General features: G+C 42.8%; 3 protein-coding genes across 7 annotated transcripts in view; 1 reads left to right on the top strand and 2 right to left on the bottom strand.

The window, feature by feature from the left end:
• Positions 1–5798, bottom strand: part of LOC113158462 (cyclin-dependent kinase inhibitor 1C-like) — a 69735-nt gene extending 63937 nt beyond the window's left edge. The window contains exons 1-3 of the mRNA XM_026354381.1: positions 5680–5798; positions 4603–4777; positions 61–182 (exon numbers count right to left, since the gene is read on the bottom strand). Coding sequence (XP_026210166.1) covers positions 61–182; positions 4603–4775 — 295 coding nt within the window. The 5' untranslated portion in view covers positions 4776–4777; positions 5680–5798. The remainder of the gene's footprint in view (positions 1–60; positions 183–4602; positions 4778–5679) is intronic.
• A 28-nt stretch (positions 5799–5826) lies between these two features.
• gins1 (GINS complex subunit 1 (Psf1 homolog)) lies at positions 5827–9554 on the top strand. The gene is made up of 7 exons (XM_026354359.2): positions 5827–6014; positions 6463–6527; positions 7865–7963; positions 8045–8135; positions 8406–8522; positions 8724–8798; positions 9350–9554. The coding sequence occupies exons 1-7, from the start codon at positions 5940–5942 to the stop codon at positions 9416–9418; spliced, it is 591 nt and encodes a 196-aa protein (XP_026210144.1). The 5' UTR covers positions 5827–5939; the 3' UTR covers positions 9419–9554.
• The window catches only part of ninl (ninein-like), a 26991-nt gene continuing 16164 nt past the window's right edge, over positions 9425–20251 (bottom strand). For 2 of the 5 annotated variants that reach the window (XM_026354356.1, XM_026354357.1), the window contains exons 16-31: positions 20005–20129; positions 19487–19567; positions 19182–19315; positions 18515–18652; positions 16440–17939; positions 15289–15393; positions 14711–14780; positions 14416–14583; positions 13702–13806; positions 13488–13592; positions 13223–13369; positions 12889–13038; positions 12680–12793; positions 12258–12467; positions 11964–12077; positions 10415–11646 (exon numbers count right to left, since the gene is read on the bottom strand). In XM_026354356.1, the coding sequence (XP_026210141.1) occupies positions 11455–11646; positions 11964–12077; positions 12258–12467; positions 12680–12793; positions 12889–13038; positions 13223–13369; positions 13488–13592; positions 13702–13806; positions 14416–14583; positions 14711–14780; positions 15289–15393; positions 16440–17939; positions 18515–18652; positions 19182–19315; positions 19487–19567; positions 20005–20129 (3458 nt within the window). In that variant the 3' untranslated portion in view covers positions 10415–11454. Of the gene's footprint in view, positions 9492–9701; positions 9824–10287; positions 10373–10414; positions 11647–11963; positions 12078–12257; positions 12468–12679; positions 12794–12888; positions 13039–13222; positions 13370–13487; positions 13593–13701; positions 13807–14415; positions 14584–14710; positions 14781–15288; positions 15394–16439; positions 17940–18514; positions 18653–19181; positions 19316–19486; positions 19568–20004; positions 20130–20251 lie in introns of those variants that run through there. The other 3 variants (XR_003298568.1, XR_003298569.1, XM_026354358.1) reach the window with 3 other exon arrangements.

The following is a 20251-nucleotide window of genomic DNA, read 5'->3' as shown; positions in this document are numbered from 1 at the left end:
GATCATTGCAGGTTCATAATAACACTCCCAAAAAAAAAACTGTCTTGTTCAAACACTCACCGAAGTTGAGGAAGACGAGTTTGGCCTGGATGGACGGGCAGAGCTTGATGATGAAGGGAACGGAGACGTAGACAACCAGCAGTAACATCATGATCCTCTTCAGCTTCCCCACCAGACTCAACCTGCAGAGAGACGAGACGTCCAGAGCTGCTGTGCTTCGGTTCATCGACTCATCACAGTTTAACAAACATCACAGATTTAGAATGAGAACGAGAACGAGAACAAGAACGTTGTAAATCACAGAGTCACAGAGAAACACAGCCACAATAAAACGACTGCAGCTTGAATCTTTAATGGGGGATCTCACTTTCTGCAGCAGCTTCACTGATCTGGATCTGTCCTCAGCTACTTGATCCCACTCGCTGTGAAAGCGGAGAGCTCGTCTGATAAAGCTGCTGTTACTGAAGCCAGTCTGAAGTTCAATTATTTATACAGACATAGACAGAGGGGAGAGTTCTGTGTCTGCAGCTCAGTCTCAGTTTGATAACATATGGAAACCTTTGGTACCATCAGTAAGACCTGGTCCAGCTGTTCCATTATTATCACCACATTTTCCTTCAGAGTGAGTCTCAGCAGCCTCGTTTCAACATTGGACACGAGTCTCGTGGTGTGTTCTCGTTTCATGTCATGACTTTAGGCATGATTTCAAATGACATCAATCACTTTTTAACTGAACAACAGCAGCCTGTCTCTATTCCCACTGGTCAGTGAACGCAGCACAAACACTGCATGATGAGTTCAGGGATTCTGCACATTTATAGTGACATGTTGTGTTTTCCCAGACTCTCAGCAGAGCAGTCACTAATTAGCTGCTAACGCTGCTCAGCACTTTGTGACTACACTGGACTGGTCAAAGAGAGTTTTCTCAGAGTCACATCAGGACTGAAGGTTTCTAAGGGGGCAGAGAAGGACTCGGACAGGCCCTGTGGAAACTTCAGCAGGAGCAGAACCACCAGAGGAACTGCTTCATCACTGATACAGGATTTAAAAAAGGTTTGAACAGTTTGTCTGAACAGTTCTGATGTCTTTATGTGTCACTGATTAATGTGCATTAAATTAAACCACAGATGACTTCTGGACCGAACTGTCCCTAAGGACCTGCAAGACTCGAGTCACACGGTGTGTGGTCAGACTCTGAGTCAGCATCAGAGCCCGTTTTATGGATCCAGCAGGTTCCTGCAGACACTCCTCGGACATCAGGAGGAGATAATTGAGTTTAAAGTCACTTCCAGTCATGTGAGCCGTGAGATGCTGACTCAGTCCAACAGGACGCAGACTTCTTCTTTCAACATTCACTGTGAAAGAAGCGCAGCAGGAATCAAACCCGTGACCTGAACCTTACGGACGGGTCAGCAGTGAGGTCACCTGCTACTGACGACATGATCTGTGTGAAGACGAGTGCAGAAGCAGGAACCACAGAGTCACTTCCTGCTCCTGAGTCTGGCGTTTGTTTTTTAAGATCTAATTTTAGAGTTTGTTCTCTTCTAACGAGGCCGAAACACGACTGCAGCCTTTTAAAAGGGAAATTCTGAACTGTTCACTGAACCAAACTCAGCAGCATTTAACACAGTTTCTACATATCTGAGCTGCTGCTTCAGACGTAAGACAGTGAATTACATTTACAGTTAATGTTTGCTCAGCTGCTTTAAACACATCTGACTCAACGTGACATTAAAGTTTCTTCAGGTAAGTGAGGTTTTCACTAATGTCGCTGCTATTTTTGTCTCTTCCTGTCTGCTTCTCAATGACTGCAGAGGAATTTAGTTCAGACAACGTCACTGATTGTACGAAGCTTCTGATCAGATGCTGCGGGCTACTGCAGAAGACGACCACAGAGAGACACCGAACTGTCTCTGTTTACACTGTGAAGCCTCTTTTCTGTCTCTATTGTTAGACTGAACTGAGATCAGCAGCAGGTCGATGTTTCACTGGAGGTAACTATAGATCTGGTTCAGGGAAACCTGGCCAAACCTCTGCAGGCTGTCGTTGAGGAGAGTTCACTGAGCTGCAGCTGGAAACACCTTCACATCCAGAGATTCCTACAGGACTGCTGGTCAGTGAATGCAGCAAACTCTTCCATGTTGGTCTGTGACCTCTGACCTCTGCTGTAGATAATGTCGCACTTCACTGTTTTTTGTCATCGTACTGTGGACGACTCAACCTTTAAAGGAGCATTCCTCTAAATTATTCCAGCTGATCTTAATGATAACTCTGGTGTCAGTTGCTCAGACTCAAGTCGTGTGCTCGGTCACTTGGTCCTGTTGGACTTTAATCTGCACAGAAGCTCTAATGAGGATTAGACAGAGTGAACCTGACAGGACACAAATCTGAGGCCTTGTTTGACAAATCCTGTGTGTGAGGAACTGTCTGGTTTCATCACAACAGAACAGCTGTCGCTCACCGAGTGGTTTCCACTGCTCTCACTTCACACAGAGTGAAAGACTTCTCATACTCTACATATGTTCACACACACACACACACACACACAGGTGATTCAGCTCCTCCTCTGTCAGTATAAAGGCAGCAGATACATGTGTTGAGTGACTGTGTGTCTCTAATTGTGTCTATTCACAAACCAGCTTGTTGTAAATGTTAAGTTTCTGTAAATTATCCTGTATGTGAATGAAAACTCTCCAAACATGAACATTAGAACCCCCCCCCCCCCCCCCCTCCCTTACTTAGATTCACTGCAGTCTGACTCCTCGACTCCCTGTGGCCTCAATAATAAACACAGAGCACAGTGTAGGTAGCCTAATGTGCATCTCACCTTCTCCGAGTTATGACAGCACTCTCATCTATGAATCACCCTTTTGGTCAGACGCTGACTGGAGCTGCACTCAGAACAATCACAATAAAGCTGAATCTAATCTGATCTACAGCAGAAAACGCCCGAGACTCCAGATAGGACCAAACCCGGGGCTCTGAGGAGCAAGAACCTCAGAGACAATGAGGCTCAGGCGCTAAGATGCTTAACCAGGTCCTGGAGGAAGTTTAATGCGGCAGGGAGTGGTCCAGTCCACATCGAAGGACTGATGGTGAGTAAAGTGGATCAAAGCTGAACAGAGGAGGGATCACAGAGAAACCTCAGGGAAGCACACTAAAACTATCTCAGTCACTTACTAAATGTTACCACAAAAGTACAACAGGAGCATCTGAGGAACACATACTAAGAGAAACTCGGCTCTCTTCTTACCTGGGAGCAGGTGTGTGACTCCACCCCTTTCTGACACAGGTCATCAGAAACTGTGACTCTGGAAACTTCACTAAAATATTGAGTATTTACTGTAAATACTGTCGAGCACCTCACCTGTATTTCACCTGTTCTAAGGACTAATTAACTGAGCCCTACTACAGCGCCCCCTGTGGTCACTAACACTTGTGTTACACGTACTGATGCACTGTACTTAACTTGAATTTTGAGGTACTTGTACTTGTTAATATTTGGAATATTCACATATTGACTTTGGGTGTCAGGGTTTTCAGTTGTTTCAGTAATGGTGGTGGAGGACTGTGGTGCAGCAGAGAGCAGCTCTCCATTTATTCCTGTATTTAACCAACTCATCTGTTTTGGATGCAGCATTAAATGAGACACTGGAAAATGCAGAATTAGAATCAATTAAAGAAGAAAATGTGAAAACAGACAAAATTCTGTACAAATGTTTTGGGCCTAAATTGTATTACGGTGCTAATACTTTCACTTCAGACCTCAGTGTTTTACTTTATCAGGTATCAGAATGTGTACTTCTACCACCTCTTTACAGTAAGAATACTCATGACACAGAAAGGTCTTAACTTGTGTATGGAGGTTTCAGTGTCACGTGTTTCTTTCCTTTTGAATGATTCATGTTTTGAACTGATTATGATCCAGTTGATTCCTCTACAACACTTGGACCAAAGTTAAATGGTTTAAGAAATAAACTAGAAACTGGCTCCGTGCTCAGCTGCAGCTTCAAGTTCATCCAGCTGGTGAGTCACTGTGAAACCAGTTGAACCAGTCGACTGCAGAGTCAGACCGACTATTCTATTCTTAAAAGAAATTCTCAGAGGAGGTTCTGAAATTCCTTCACATGCCTGCATTAAAAAAAATCATTTCAATATTAAACGTTAATATTTCAAAAAGCATTTTGGTTATTTCCTAAAATACACAAATGAATAAATAACATACATGTCTCCGGATTTATTTTCATGGTATTATCAATTCATTATTTCAATTCAGTTCACATGTTTAATGTTTCACTTTTCATGTTTATTCATTTATAAAATATACTTTAGTTTTTTTCATTCTGTCTCTTACTTTATCATTTTTTGGTTTTTACATTTTGTTTCACTCTGTTATTGTCTTTTATTTATTTTTATATATTTTTATACTAAGACTCCATATTATCTATAAGACTCATACTATTTGACTAAACTTGATTTTTCTGTCCTTTTTTTGTCTGATGTTGTTTTAAGTTAATTAAAATAATAAATGTTCTTTTTAGACAAAGATCCAGATTCTAACACAGCTGTCCCCGGTCCCCGGTCCCCGGTCCCCGGTCCTACCTTCTGAACGGTTTCCCCATGCTCCGCTCGTCTCCTGGGCCTTGACGGCCGCCGGTTGCGGGCCCCGCTGCTCCCCTGCCGGGACGCTGCTTCAGGTCCGGGTCGCTGTCCAGCAGAGTGCCGCTGTTCCCGCTGTCATGCTCCGCAGTCTGAGAGTTATTCCGCTTTCTCATAACTGGTGACGTGAAAAACAACCAACGTTAAACCGACTGAATGAGAAGAGCGTTACTGCGGGTCTGTCAGCGGGAGGAGGCCGTTATCCTGCCGGTGAGGACGGTGCTGAGTCCCCGCTGCGCCTCCAGCTGCTCTGGATCTCTCTGCACCGAGATCCGCAGAGAGCAGCTGATCCGCACCGACCCCCGCAGCCAATCAGAGCTCAGGAACATCAACACGTGGTCTCACGGTGCTGCGTCCACGGTCTCACGGGAGTGTCGGAACAACGGCAACCAAAACAAAATAGGTTTATGGAAATGAGTGTACCTCGTAGAACTAGTTTAAATACTCAAAATTATACAACAGACTCAGTAGACACAACAACAACAACAACAACAACAACAACAACAACAACACATGATTGATGTATTATTGTTCCTGTTAGCACCGTATGTTTCATAATGTTATTGCTCAGAGGTCGTTTCCAATAGATCTGTTTAGTTTATCTGTGAGGCAGGAGAAGAGTTATGAAGAGTTTATTATAACTAATTATTTCAGCTCTGCGCTAGAAGCAGTTCTGTTCCTGAAATCAGATCCCAAACGTCCCACAATCTGGCGAAACGCAAATGCAGCATTAAATTGAACGTCGGGGTTAGCATCGAAGCGAAAATATGATCAGTTCATGAAACAGCGACGAGAACAAACTGTAATGTCCCACTTGTCTCCAGTTTCTAACAGCACACAGACTCGGTCCACACGGCTCTTATCAGCCTCTGGCGGCCGTCAGTAGACGCTCTGTCACGGGTCATTTTAGCTGGTGTCGCGGTGTTTGCTCAACGGAAAACACACCGCAGAAGTAAAAACTGTGATATTAAAGCGACAACCTCATCGTTAAACTGACAACAATAAAACAGATACTCGTACCTCTCAGACCGCTGTAGGACAAACTGGATTTTTCATGATTTACATTTAGTGAAACTTGTTCGACAGCTTCTGCTTCGCTTCGCGTCACTTCGCTGGTTCGAAGTTTGTCCCAAAGCGACTTCCGGAGCGTCGCCTCATCCTGTCACGTGACCACAACACAAGTTTTACCGCCAGTGTTCCAGCCCGCGTTGTTGGTCAGAGGGTTTTAAACTTTAATAAAACTATATTTCTGCGTCGAGTCTGTGTTTAAAGGCCTCAGGATGTTTTGTGAGAAAGTCATCGAGTTAATCAGAGAACTGCACCGGATGAGCGACGGACAGCTGCCCGCTTTTAACGTGAGTAGCACCGGGAACGAGCAGCAGCGAACTTCACTGAGAAAAGTGATGTTTTAATGTTCAGCAGCAGTTCAACAGCAGTGAACACGTTTCACAGAGATATGCTTTACTTTTTCACACTACTTAGACTACATAGTACACTTCGACTCCCTTCTAATACACCAAGCAAGCGTTATCACAGAGTTTTACCAAAGCAGCAGAACCCACCTCAAACCATTCGAGTCCACTACTGCTCTGTTGTATGTGTCGAGTCATCCAGCTGCTGCTAATCTTAGGATTAATGTGTCAAGTCATCTTCTATAACACTAAAATGCTAATAATAAAGAAATACTGAATTGGACATAAGATGTCAATGCTGAATTCTGAAGCACTGGATGCATCAGGTTCTAGTGAACCTCAGTAGAATCTGGTTCAGTTTCAGTTGTTGGACTTTGTTTCTGTGTTTCAGGAGGATGGACTGAGACAGGTTCTGCAGGAGATGGAGGCTCTGTACGAACAGAACCAGACTGATGTGTGAGTCCTGGGACACAAACATCATATTTCTATAGTTAATATTAATTTAGTAATATTACTGTTCACATTAATCTGTGTCGTTGTCCTTTTTTTACTGTGTTGTTATATATTTTTAGAAAAGTGGAAACAAATGTTCAGGAATTTATTTTCTCTAATACATTTACATTTAGTGATTTGGACGCTTTTATCAAACAAATATCTAAGTCAAGGAGAAAAACTTTAAAGTGTTATTGGAAGAACTGTTTTTAAAGATTTAAGTGTGAAAGAGTTTTGTTTTCAGCAGGTCGTTGAAAATTGAGACTGAAGCAGCTGAGCGTGCAGAGGTGGATAGGTCGTTCCACCATCCTGGAAACGCTGAGCTTAAAAGTTTAGCCTGGGATCTTTAAGTCAGGCTTTGAACCCAATGCAGCAGCTGCAGGAAGCCAGTGCAGAGATCTGAACAGTGGTGTAACGTGTCCTTTTTACTGATCAAATGAGACGTGCTGCTGCGTTTTGGATCCTCTGGAGGTTTAATGATGCAGCTGGTAACACTGTCAGTAAGACACTGCAGGAGTCAGGACCAGATATGACCAGAGCCTGAACAATGAGCTGTGTTGTACAGTCAGAAAGGTCGGGTCTGATCTTTGTGACATTGAAAAGGACAAATCTGCATGATGTGGAGACGGGAGATGTGGTCGGTAAAGCTCAGCTGATCTTCAATGATCACTCCCAGGTTTCTGACAGACTGATTGGGAACAATCACTGTGGAACTTATTTTTACAATTTCTTACATTTGTCCATCAAAAACATGCTGTCTGATTAATGGAGGATAAAAGTGGAGACGCGAGGAGGTGAAGTGTCTCACAGAGACCAGGTCTGATGACTCTGCAAGCGATGAATCGTAATAAACAATAATGAACGGGAGGATCGATCTGCATTAACATTTATAGTTAAAAATAATCTCCCTCCTGTCACACAAACGCACAGTAGAACAACACTTTATTTCCTGTATTTACTTTTTATTTCCCGCGGCAGAAACAATCTGACCAATAAGCGGTGAGGACGTTCTCACGTGGTTTGCAGTGACGTGTTCTGGTTCGTTTGGATTTTAACTCGGTTTGAAACGGAACCGAACCGAAGAGGAACTGATACAAAGTTAAAAGTCATGAACTGAATCGGACCAAAGCTAAAGAACTTAAAATGTACTTAAAGATGCAGAAAAACATCACTGTGACTGTGTTAGTGATGAAAGCATAAAAAAAATAATTTCTAAAAATCATAGAATGAGTTAAAAAGTATAAAAGTGAAGATTAAATAAATTGTCAGTTAATTCGCTGTTTTTTCTCTCTGTGTTGCAGTAATGAGGCGAAGTCTGAAGGTCGAGCTGACCTGATTCCTTCCATCAAACTGCGTCACTGCTGCCTGCTGAGGAACCAGCGCTGCGTCACCGCCTACCTGTAACAACCTGAGGCACCGTTACACCTGTTTGTCACAGACAGGTGTATCACAATACTGACCGGAAGTTTCTGTCCCGTTAGATACGACCGCCTGCTGAGGATTCGAGCTCTGCGGTGGGAGTACGGCAGCGTGCTGCCAGCTAACGTCCGCTTTCACATGTGTGCAGAGGAGGTGAGTCTATCAAGTAACGGAGTACGTGTGATCCAGGACAAATACCATCAAATAGAAATATGTTAGAGATACACGTTTTAACTGATTAGCTGAAGGACAGAGAATTCATCTGTCTGCTCATCTTTAAGTAGATAAAACTTAAACATGGAGACACGGTCTCCAGTTTGAGGGGAAACTGAATGTGTTTGGATTATTGGTCACGTATTAGAATATTGTTTCAGAAAGCTACAGAATCTGCTGCTGATGATGACTGTGTGTTGTCTGTCTCAGCTGCAGTGGTTCAATCAGTACAAAAAGTCTCTGGCCTCCTTCATGCGTTCTCTGGGGGGAGGAGAGGGTCTGGACATCACTCAGGACATGAAGCCTCCAAAGAGTCTTTACATCGAGGTGAGAAACTGCAGAAAGGCTGAAAGTGTTGCTACACACACAGACGCAAACATGCAGACACGTGATGTTTGTGGGATTTATGAAGACGGGTTCGCCTGGTTCTGGTTTACTGGTCTCACCAGATCCTTGTTCACTAATATTCATGTACAGACATGCATCATGTCTACATCTGGCCCAGCTGTATGTTTGTGTGTTTTCCAGGTGAGGTGTTTAAAGGACCACGGAGAGTTTGAAATTGATGATGGAACAGTGATCCTGCTGAAGAAGAACAGTCAGGTCAGAACCAAAACTAGAACTGAGCGAGGCAAATGACAGTCATCACGATATCACAGTATGAAAATGAGAAACTGCTCAACTGACGTCGGCACAGGAACCGATTTAACACTGGCTGATGCTGTGCAGTGAATAACTCCCACTGTGAATTGTTGAAGTGTCGTCGTCCACCTGCAGGGCCTGGACGGAGCAGGAACGGAATTGGAGGAAAACCCAACAACAAACTGAACGGTCTCTTTGTCAAATCAAATCATGTTCTAAATCTTCTCAAGTGGGATCAGTTAGAATCTCTGATTATTGACTAATGATTAGAACAACATGAAACAATACAAAACGGTCTGTGCAGGAACTGTACACAGCCAATGTCAAAGAGCAGAGACTGAAGTTAGTGGTTCAAGTACTGTCAAGAAAACCTGAAAACTGTTCCAATGTTTCAGTATCTGCTGCAGTTTTTCTGATCAGTTCTTCTAATGTTAACTGATGTCAGTGGTTTTTCATGTAACGTGAACTTACAGGAAGTCGTCTCGTTAATTTCCGTCTCCTTCTGTCCTCAGCACTTCCTGCCGCGGTGGAAATGTGAGCAGCTGATTCGTCAGGGCGTCTTGGAGCATGTCGTGTCCTGATGTGGAAACGAGCTGAAGTCCCCTTTCTGCTTTATTTCAGATTTGTCAAACGAGACACGGTGGATGTGTCACTCTGTCCTCATGTGTGAGGAAATAACTGATGTCAAAATATATCAAATAAACCTTTTTTCATGAATTATTTTTTCACCAATTAATGGATATATAATATATCCATTAATTAATATATTATATTACACACACACACACACACACACACATATACTGTACGATAATACTAGTAGCATCATGTAAATACTCAAAATACCTCAGAATGGTACTTTACCTTCCAGAGCAGACAATGATGGATTGTGGGAAATCAGCTGAAGGATGTTTCAGTCCTGCTACATACTGAACATTAGATTTTATAGTCCGATGACTTTCTACTTCAGTGCTCTTGTCTGTAATCTAAACAGAGAGATCTTAAAAGACGCTGGTTTCTACGATTGTAAAGAGCAGCTCTACCTGCACAGAGGCTGTATCCAAACTTTACACAGACTAAATCCTGGATTCTTCAAACCAATGGCTGAAGTCTAACTAACGAACTAATTTCACTAGTTTCACTTCAGGTTTTTAATAGTTTCACTTTATAGGATCCTTGATACGAAGATTAAATAACAAAGTTGTGATTGCAAGAAAATGTGATTTTTTAGTTTCAAGTGTAAATATTTAATAGCTAATATTTTATCTAAGAATTGAATGAAACAAAGTGTGAGAATGTAATTACTGCATTTCTCTACATATCTGTCTATATGCACAAACATGTATTTGTGTTTTGATAAAAAGTCATATTACACTAAAGTAAAAATGTAATATGAGAATTAAAAAATAAATAACAAAAAAAAATTAAGAGCAGAGAAAAAATAATTTCAATAGAGATCCAAAATTTACAACAAAAAATAAACTAAATGTAAACAATGTTTTAATAAATTTGACTTTCAGCGGTTGACATTTTACCTGTTGAAAAAACAAAACAAAACCTCAGTTTTAGAATCAGAGGACGTGAGTAAAAACAGATAATTTAATGTGGTTTTCATGTTACATCATCGTACATCAGTGTCAACACAGTAATATCTGGGCCACACACAGGTGAGTTTTGGTTCGTCGTACCTGAACAGGTGGGGGTTGGGGCGACAGAGCAGCAGCAGGTCTCACTCTGAGGAAAAAAATAAAGCGGACAGTTGCTGCCTGCTGACACTCGGTCATCACCTGACAGTCACGACTCCCTGACATGAAACAACAGAAATATAAAAATACAGTAACATAATACTGTCATGGCTGAATTACTTCAGACTAGTACCGTCCTGTCTAACATACAGATCTGTGTCTGTGTGGTCCGACTGGTTTTCAGAGCTGCTGAACTTCGGTACAGGTGAGAACAGTGATGACTCATGTAAAAGCTGCAGAACCACCTTTACCTGAGAGTCACACCTGGTTACCTGCTCACTGAATATTTTCTCCACAGTTCGGACTCCAGAGCAAACAATCATCTCATAGTTTAATTTTAAAAAGTGGAATATTTTGTCAAGTAAAAGTCAGAATGACGACGGCAGTATTTACCCATGTTCTCATGTAAAATAATAATTATAAAGGTGTTCATCAAATGTTCATATCTCTAAGAAAACGAGCCACTTGTATCTGAACCAAAATTAAAAAGCACAATATTCATAATAAACCAAGTCGTACCTTTAATTACAACAATTAAGTCAGTTATAAAACTGTCACGTCATAATTTATTCTAATTTACTGAATCTCATAATTTTATTATTAAAAGTTTTAATAAAGTCACAATAAAGTGGCTCCTTCTCTCATCAATACAATCACATGAAATATTTATAATTCTAACTTTAAATGAAAACATCTAAAATAGGAGATATGAATTCATGATTAATAAACTCTCAGCCAGAATCCAGCTCCAGACTGATTGTGAACTGGTTTAAAAACTGGTCTAGATCTGTTTCATTGTTGGCCAACAGTCTCCCTTCACTCCCAGTCCTTGTGCTATGCTAAGCTAGGCTAACTGCCTCCATGCGCAGCTGCTACGTGGCGAGCGCTGCGGGGACGATCTCTCTCAGCAGTTTGTTGAGCGCGTTGATCTTGTCCTCCAACAGGAAGTTCTTCTTCTCTGCATTTTTCTGCCGCTGCTCAGTGACCTGCAGAGCCTTCATCAGCTGAGAGTTCTCCACGTAGATTTCCTTCAGCAAAGTACTCGACTTACTGTTCTTCGCCAGCTGCAGACAACAACACAAGTTACTGTGATCACACTTCTACATAATGGTTGCATCTACGGCACCCCCAAAGCATGCTGAGTGACCTAAATCTAATACACCCACCCAGCAGCTCTGACTACTTCATGCTCCCAGGAGAAGGAGAGGAGGCATGTGGAGGTGGAATGTGTCATAGCTGAGCTCTGAATTATCAAAGCTCTTGGTTTTTGTCTCTTCTGAGTTCTCTGAGTTCTTTTCATGTACTGTGACGTGATGATGTTTGTGTTTAATCATCAGACTGAGACCAGCTCTGTGAACTTAGAACCTGTTTGAAGACCGACCTGTTCTTTGAGCTGCTGGGCTTTCTCCTGCAGCACCATGCGGACTCCCTTCAGTTTGCTCTCCAGGTCCTCGGTCCTCTGCTGCAGGGCCGCCATCGCCTTCTCGTACTGATCCTGAACACAACACAAACAGGAAACATTTGGACAGAAAACAGTTCTTACATTAGTCATTTCTAATTTTTACAAGTTGGTTATTAATGAAAAATAAGAAATATATTTTAATTCTTTATTTCTGCAATAGAAAGTTTAAATATTATAATATGACTCCCAGCATTAGTGCTGACGTGCGTTTACCTGCTTGATGCTGATCTGCGAGCTACTCTGCTGAGCCTGAAATCTCAGTGTCTCCTCCAGCTGCCGACTCCTCCTCTGCTCATCCACCAGCCGGGCCTGCAGCTGCTCCACCTGCTCCCTGTGATTGTCGCCAACATGCTCCTGCAGTTCCTGCAGCTGCCGCAAATGCTGCACCTGCACCAGACTGAGAGCCGTGTCCGCCCGGACCACCTGCAGGGGGAAGACTTTGTTGTTACACGTTCTTAGTTGGTTCACGTATGTCTTTTCCTTTGTGATAAATACAAAGTGAAGAGAGAAGCAACCACAGTCGTACCGTTGGATTATGAGTTTTACCTAAACCGGGTCAATGATCAATAATTGATCTTTCTAAAAGTCAAATGCTTTATCGCCATCAGATCATGTTTGGCATTGGTGGTCCTGACCTGGTCCTGAGCCCGAGTCCGGGCGACCTTCAGCTCGTGTAGTTTGGTCTTCAGGTTCTGCTGCTCCTGGGTCAGTTTCTGGACCTCAAGACCCTGGACTTGCAGCTGTGACAGCTGACAATGACATCATCATCATGTTTACAGGTGATGCTGAGAAAAATCACCACAGTGCTATTCCACACAGTCTGAATAATTCCTGGCCTTGATACCTTGTGTTGGAGGTCCTGGTTCTGGACTCTGAGGTTGTGGGTCTCCTCCTGAAGGGCGATGGAGGCCTGCTCCTCCTGCTCCCCAAGCATCTGACGGAGCTCCTCTTTCTCACTCATCAGCTTCCTGGTGCTGGCCTCCAACTCCTCCACCTAACAAAAGACAGCAGGCTGTGAACTGAACTGTATTTTACAGGAGAAACCATCAACAACATTAAACTGTTCTAAAAACAGCTTCACACTGAATCGAAGTGGACGATCAGTTGTTAATATATTCAAGATGTGATGGAAACAGAATCACTTCTGGGCTTTATTCAGGACATTCTTCAGGACAGACCTTGTTTTGAGCATCCTGCAGCTTCCTCTGCAGGTCGGTCACTTCCTGACCGTGGTCGAGTTTCTGCTGACTGACGCTGCGAAACTGAGAGCGAAGCAGCTCCACCTCTGACTCCAGAGAGACGACGCACTTCTGCAGCTTCTCCACCTGAAGGGAACAAAACATTCAGCATTAAGGAAACCGTTGGCATCTAAGCACGTGGTTCATTGTTCTGCTGTTGCTGTCGTTTATGGTTTCACGTTGATGTTAGGATTTAAGTTGCGACCTTATCATTTCGGTCCTCAGCTTCTCTCAGTAGTTTAGTCTTGTTTTCCTCCAACTGCCGCTGCTTCAGAGTCATACTGCTGAGCTCCATCTCCAGACGACTCAGCTGACAAATTAAAAAAGTTATTCATTCATTAATTCGAGCTATGTGGTATTAACCAAACTATAGTTGTGCATCAAAGGTTGAGGATCGAATGCAGCAGTTACTGAAGCACCTTGTCCTTGTAGGAGCTGAGCTCTCTTTCCAGCAGCTGTCGCTCTGCCTGGTGTTGCAGCTTCTCCTTCTCCTGCTGCACTGCTGCATCCTGCAGCTGCCGGACCTGACCAGACGATCAGTGAGCTCAGTATCAGGACAATGATGTCCGTCCTACTTTATTTTAAATTATAACTTTAAATAGCTTCTTTAGTTCATGTGTGACTTGTGACTTCTAGTTCTTCTAGTGAAGATTTGAACAAACAGGTGTGTCAGAGAGTGGCCATATACTGAATACTGAATTTCAATGCACTGTAGAGACCCGGGTAAGAAGAAGAAAAAAAGAATCTGGATAATATTTTTACACTGATATAAACAGCGGTAATCAGATTACCCTTCTACTTATTTTGGAATCATGGCTCATGAATTTTAACTGTATAGTAAAATTCTGCCTCATAAATTCAGTAGAAACTAACATATTGAAAGATCTACAGCCACTTAGTGTTGGTGCATATTTAGCAGAGAAATTATTCGATCTGATTCAATCTGAGCTCAGTCCACTTTTGTTAAGGTTTTTCTTTCAAACAATCTTAAATCGAGGATTAAATTTCAAACTTGTTCAATGTTCAAACGTCAGGGAGAATCTTTTCTCTGAGCATGGCGTAAAGAAAAAGGTTTTACTTGTATGTAACTGACTAAACATTCAAACATTGAGCTACTCATCACTTCCTCTCACCGTGGCTCTATCTTCCTCCTGCTCATTGGAGATTGTTGCCAGGTGTTCTTGTAACATCCGGACCGACTCCTGGTCTCCATGGAGACGGGCACTCAGCTCAGCGTTGTTGTTGCTGAGCTGCAGGTTCCTGCTGCTTAGATCAAGAACCTCCTCCCGATATTTAGAGTTCTGCAGGTGCACAGACAAGAAGCAGCAGCAGCAGCTTGGTGAGAGATAAGACGTCACAGAGTGAAGTTCATACTGATTCAATGTCTTGCTAAGCATCACTGCAGCAGAAATGCCCACAGTTTCTCACCTCTTTGTGCAGCCTGTCCTCTTCTGCTCTGCTCTTTTTGTGTTCTCTCTCCATCTCCTCCAGTTTCCTCCTGAAAGCAGCAGAGAGAACATTTATTTTCTCACCTGAGAATATCACTGGAACATGATCAAATTGTGTGTTCAAATCTAACGCAGCTTCACAAAGAATTCGTAGTACAACCCTAGTACCCTCTGCAATTTTATTTTAAATTGTTGTGTCCATTATTGTGGATGTTAAATTGGGGAATTACAACTAACATCTATTTTAATACTTTAAGGTCTTTGCTTTAAGAATAACAAAACATTTAACGTTTCTTACTAGTGAAAAAGAATGTTCCAGAAAAACTAATATCTCTTTGAACACTTTCTTACACTCAGTATGATAAGCAAGAAACCTACACAAAAAAAATGAAAATGTTGTGATTTACCACTACAGTAGGCATGTATTCTAAACCCATAGACGAGCATCAGCTTTCTAATGCCTGAACATGTTTTAAGCACAGGATGCTACCATTTTCTCATTTGAAGGGTTAGAGACCACAACATGCTGATATGATAACTGAAACAGCATTTTCTCACCTCTTCTTGTCAACGTCGTCCTCCAGGGTTTGGACTTCCTGCTGCAGGACGTTCAGTCGCTCCTGTACAGCTCTGTTCTCTGATCGAACCTCCTCCAGCTGCGTCCTACAGCCAACAAATACAAATCAAAAACTATACATACATACAAACCTCAACGACTTTAATCAACTGATCAGGAGGAAAATCACTCTCGGCTGATTATTAAAATAAAATGTATTTGTTTTAAAGTGAAAGCTTGATTTCATGACAGATACTAAATTGTTTTTGATTTATTTATTTGATAGAAAGGGCTTTATTTGGGTAAGAGGCCTCATTTAGCTTCAAACAATGTGTTAAAGGGGTGGGGGCTATTGTTCAGTTTCAGCAGCACCTATAACCCTCTGCAGAAAGACTTTATCGCTAATGAAGCTAACTGGTCGTAGATTGAAAAAATATTTAAATTTTATAGAGAGGCTCAAAAGCAGCTTGATGGGCTAAATTGTGTGCAAAAACTGAAGGGGTCTGAATAGTTTCTGCAGCCACTGTAATATTAGTGGACACAGTTCATCGAATGAGTCAATTTATTGGACCAGTTCTATTAACAATATTACCAAAGTAGCTTACATCCACCTGTAAGCCTTAAGTGAAGCTTCTTCTCTCCAACTTCTTTCATTAAATGTACTACAGCTATACATTTTCTTCTGACATTTCGGCCTTTTCTAGTGGCAGCATATTACACTTTATTTGAAGCAGACTGAGACCTTAAATCACTTTGTACCAGGAAAAGCCTAAATCTATGATGAACACTAAGATGCATCACTGCAGAATTTATATTGCGAGTTTAAAATTCAGAGAAAACACAAAAAGACGATGGTGATGGTGGAAAGGGTGACACAGAAATATGGACTCATGCATTTAGATGTTTGTCGTTTTGTTAGAGATGATGTGAAGAGTTAAAGCATTCCAGTCAGCCAATCAGACTGAGGCTTCAGTCTGCAGCGCTGCATTGTGGGAGATAAACTGATTAACATTTAATTCATTTTCTACCTGTGGAAGGAAATCTCAGTTATATGATCGATGCAATTAGTCAGTAAAGAACTCAGTGTTTCAAGCACGGCGGCAGATGGAGGTTAGTCATCCAGGTTCTGGAGTCGGTCCCATGCTCCACAAACCTGTGTGGACTGGCTGGGTCCATGAGCTCCTCCAGAGCCAGGACTAGCTTCTCCAGGTCCATCAGCTGCTGCGTCATCTTCCTTTTCTCCTGTTCAAAGCACTCCTCCGTCATCCTAACCTGGACCAGAGATTCCTGCAGGGCCTGCTGCAGCCGGTGTACCTGTTCCCTGACCTGGTCCAGTTCTCCATCCCTGGCTTCCAGCTGAATATTGAGCTGCTGAATTTCACTGTGATGCTTCTCAGAAGAGAACTTGGCTTGCCGTAAGAGATCAGCGCTGTCTGCCACTTCCCCTCTAAGTCGATACACTTCACTAGTTTTGGAGTTGAGTTGCCTCCTGAGGTCCAGGACCAGGTCTGCAGTATCATTGAGCTGAGAGCTGAGGTCTCTGAGATGGTCTCTAAGCGTAGTGATCTCTTCCTCCATCTCTACGATCTGGGTGGAGAGTTGATCAGCCAGCCAAGTGTAGCTCTCATTCTCCTGGCTCAGACGGCCCACATCCTCCTTCTTTTCATCCAGACTGGACTGGAGCTGTGAAGCCCTGGTCTGCTCCTGCTTTAGAGACTCCTGTAGACCCTCCTTGCTTCTCTTGCTCTTGTCCAGCTCCTCTGTGACTCTGTCCAGCTCCAGCTGCAGGTTGTCCACAGCCATGGCCTGGTCCTTCAGGTCCTGGATCAATTTGGCACGGTCCATCTTTAACGAGTCCAGTTCAGCAGTCAGTTTAGAGACACACTCAGCTTTAGTCCTCATGGTCTCATGTAGACTCTCTAGTTCAGATCTCAGGGCTGTGACAGTCTGTTCTCTGGCTTTGAGCTGGGCCTGCTGCTGTACAAAGGCGTTAGAGAGACGGCTGCAGTTATAAGCCACCACCTCCCGGTCTTGCAGGATGCTGTTGGATGCTGCCTGGAGGTTTGCCAGCTCCTCTTTGAGCTGGGTCACCTGAGCCAGGAGCTGCCCCTCCCACTCTTTTGCCAGCTGCAGCTCCTGGTCTACTGAGTTCTTCTCTGAGGCGAGACGTTTACTCAACTCCTCATGAGACTCCAGGAAGCTGATGTTCTCCTCCAGGTGAGTGCAAGCTTCCTCCAGTCTGGTTTCCAGCTCAGTGCACCGCCCATGAGAAGCTTTAAGATCGTTCCCTAACTGACCACAGCGCTGTCTGAAGTCCTCTAAACTGGTTTCTGATTGGCTGATCTGCAGGCTTGAATTCTGTACAACGTGCTGTAAACCACAGATCTGCTCCTTCAGCTGACGGAGCTCGTCCTCGTGCAGCTCCTCTATCCTCTTCTCCTCTAACGAGAATTGGCTGCAGATCCTGGCCTGCTCCTCCCCGGCTCTCTCCTCACACTTCAGCCTCTTTTGCTCTGATTGGACGAGCCGGTTCTCCCAGAATGCTCTCTGCTCCTGCAGCCGTTGACGTTCTCTGTGTAGCTGGTGGAGGATGTGGCGCTGACCCTCAGCATGCTGCAGTTTCGTCTGAGAGAGCTGCTGCTCGTATTCCTGCCTGCTCACACAGTGTTCATTCAATCTGCTTATTGCGTTTATTCAGAAAATTGGTTTCACGGCCCATTACAGATATTTCTTATGTATGTGGAGAAATCTTAATGCTCATGTGATTGTACACCGCACATTAAGTTACTTCAGATTTCACTCAGGATAAATATCAGTGTGACTCTGTGTACAGGTATCCATAAGAATACTTTTGATTATCTAAAACAAAATTACAAACAAATTTCTCCATTGATGGAGTGTGAGACAACGGACTGAAAGAGACTTGTTGTGGTCAGCCAGTTTCTTTTTAGCTTATTACAGTCTATTGGTGGAATCTTTTTATCGATTCTTACTTATTTGGGGGGCAATTCTATTTATTTGTGTTAAATTTGTTTCCTTGCTGTATTTTTGGTCTATTTTTACTTGACTGTTGTCAGAGTACCCGTGTGTAGTAATACTAGTAATACTACTATTTCAATTACTTTTACTAAAGTGAAGGATTTTCTTCCACCACTCTTTCTGTGTAGATTGTATTCTCTATAGTAGTTTTTGTAGGTATTTTTAAGACAAAGTGAGGACACCACCCACCTGACCAGCATCACCTCCTGGTCATGCTTCAGCTTTAGCTCAGCCTCTAGCTGGTCCTTCTCTGTGCTCAGCCTCTGGACCAGGTTACTGATCTCTCTGGCAAAGTTCTGCTCCAGCTCGGCTCGCTCCCGCTGCACCCTGGCAGCACAAACACAGGTACAGAAACACTGGAAACACTGTATGGAGCTACAGCAAATATTCAGACATCTACCAACTGCACATGGACCAAATGTCACAAACATGAAAAAAAAAAATCACCATCAGCACCTACAAGCTCTTACAAGATCTATATACAATGTCCATTGGAATGTGGATTTTGGAAAGTTGGAAAGTGGAAAGTTCAACTCTAATCTGAAATAAAAAATTGCTGAAGTGACAGATATTTGTTCCTTCTTACAAACTATTATTACAATTCTCCAATCGTGTGTAAATCAGGACTTACGATGTTGACCATGAACCATAAATTCTCGAGTACAGCTGGGTTTCCTGTTATGTGGACTACAAACTAATACATTTACAAAATATCCTTCAGCTAAACAAGCATCTGCAGCGTCTCAGTAAGTTTAACTGTTTCCAGAACTTGAAAGACTTGCAGCTGGATGTATTAAAGCTAAGGAAGAGAGTTGCAAACATTACAGACTGCCTTCTCCCTCCTCCTCTTCCTCACCTGCGCTCCTGCTCATTGCTCCAACCTCCTCCTCCACGTTGGATCTGAGTCTGCAGTTTGTCCACAGTCTCCTTCAGCTGCTTCACCTGCTGCTCCACTTGAGCTTTCTGCTCCTCCAGCTCACTGATCTCCAGCTGACAGACAAAAAAACAAAAAAGTGGAATTCATGGCAGAGCTCTGTTGGAATAGATTAGATTGTACAGGTGGCCAGGGAGTTTATATTTGAGTTTGACTTCATATCCCGATTGGGCCTTGTTATTGTTGTCACAGTCTCAAGAGTCATGTGTGATTTGTGTTATTTTTACCTTGAAGGCCTGAGAGATGTCTTTCCGTTCAACCTCCATGCTCTGTCTCATCAGCTCCAGACTGCGCTCGTAGTAATTCACCTAAACAGGAAGGTTTTCATTCTTACTTTAAATTATACTTACTGCCTTTCTTCGTTCCTTTTGGTTTTTGTGTGTTGATGGTTCCCTTCCCTTTTCCCTCTTTCATATATATATTTTGTCATGCACCTAAAAGTTGCCTTGAGATGCTCTTTTCCTGAGAGAAACTCGGTAGGGATTCATCACATGGATACAAACTGTACCTTAACCCTTACTTAGATGTTCGTAGATTTAATTTAGATGACATGTTGACATTAAAATAAAAGTAAAAAAATTCAACTGTAAACATTAATGTTTAGTTTTCAGCTCAGACTTTACTTAATGACAGTACCTGAGTAAATGTACCTGTAAATGTACTTCCCAGCACTGTGATTAGATGCTAAACTGCGTTCAAGTACACTGGTACTGTAAGATGCACTAATGTTAGTAAACCTGAGTACCTGTGTTTCCAGTTGGATGCGCAGCTGCTGCAGCTCCTGGTTGTGTTTCTGTCTGAGCTGCTCCAGAGCCAGTTCAGTCTCAATACTGACGGCAGGACCAGAGACACTTTCCAGCGAACACAGAGCTGACGGAGAGAAAGAAAACACAATGACATAATTTCTTTATTGATCAATCTTCATCTAAGATTTTAAGAATAGAGAGGACTGTGATTGACAGGAGTCTGAGTTGTAGGAACAGATGGTAGTG

Source organism: Anabas testudineus, chromosome 15 (assembly GCF_900324465.2).
Source record: "Anabas testudineus chromosome 15, fAnaTes1.2, whole genome shotgun sequence".
NCBI classification, from domain to species: domain Eukaryota; kingdom Metazoa; phylum Chordata; class Actinopteri; order Anabantiformes; family Anabantidae; genus Anabas; species Anabas testudineus.
Note: the sequence above shows the minus strand (reverse complement) of the source record. Positions and strands in the feature narration are given on the sequence as shown.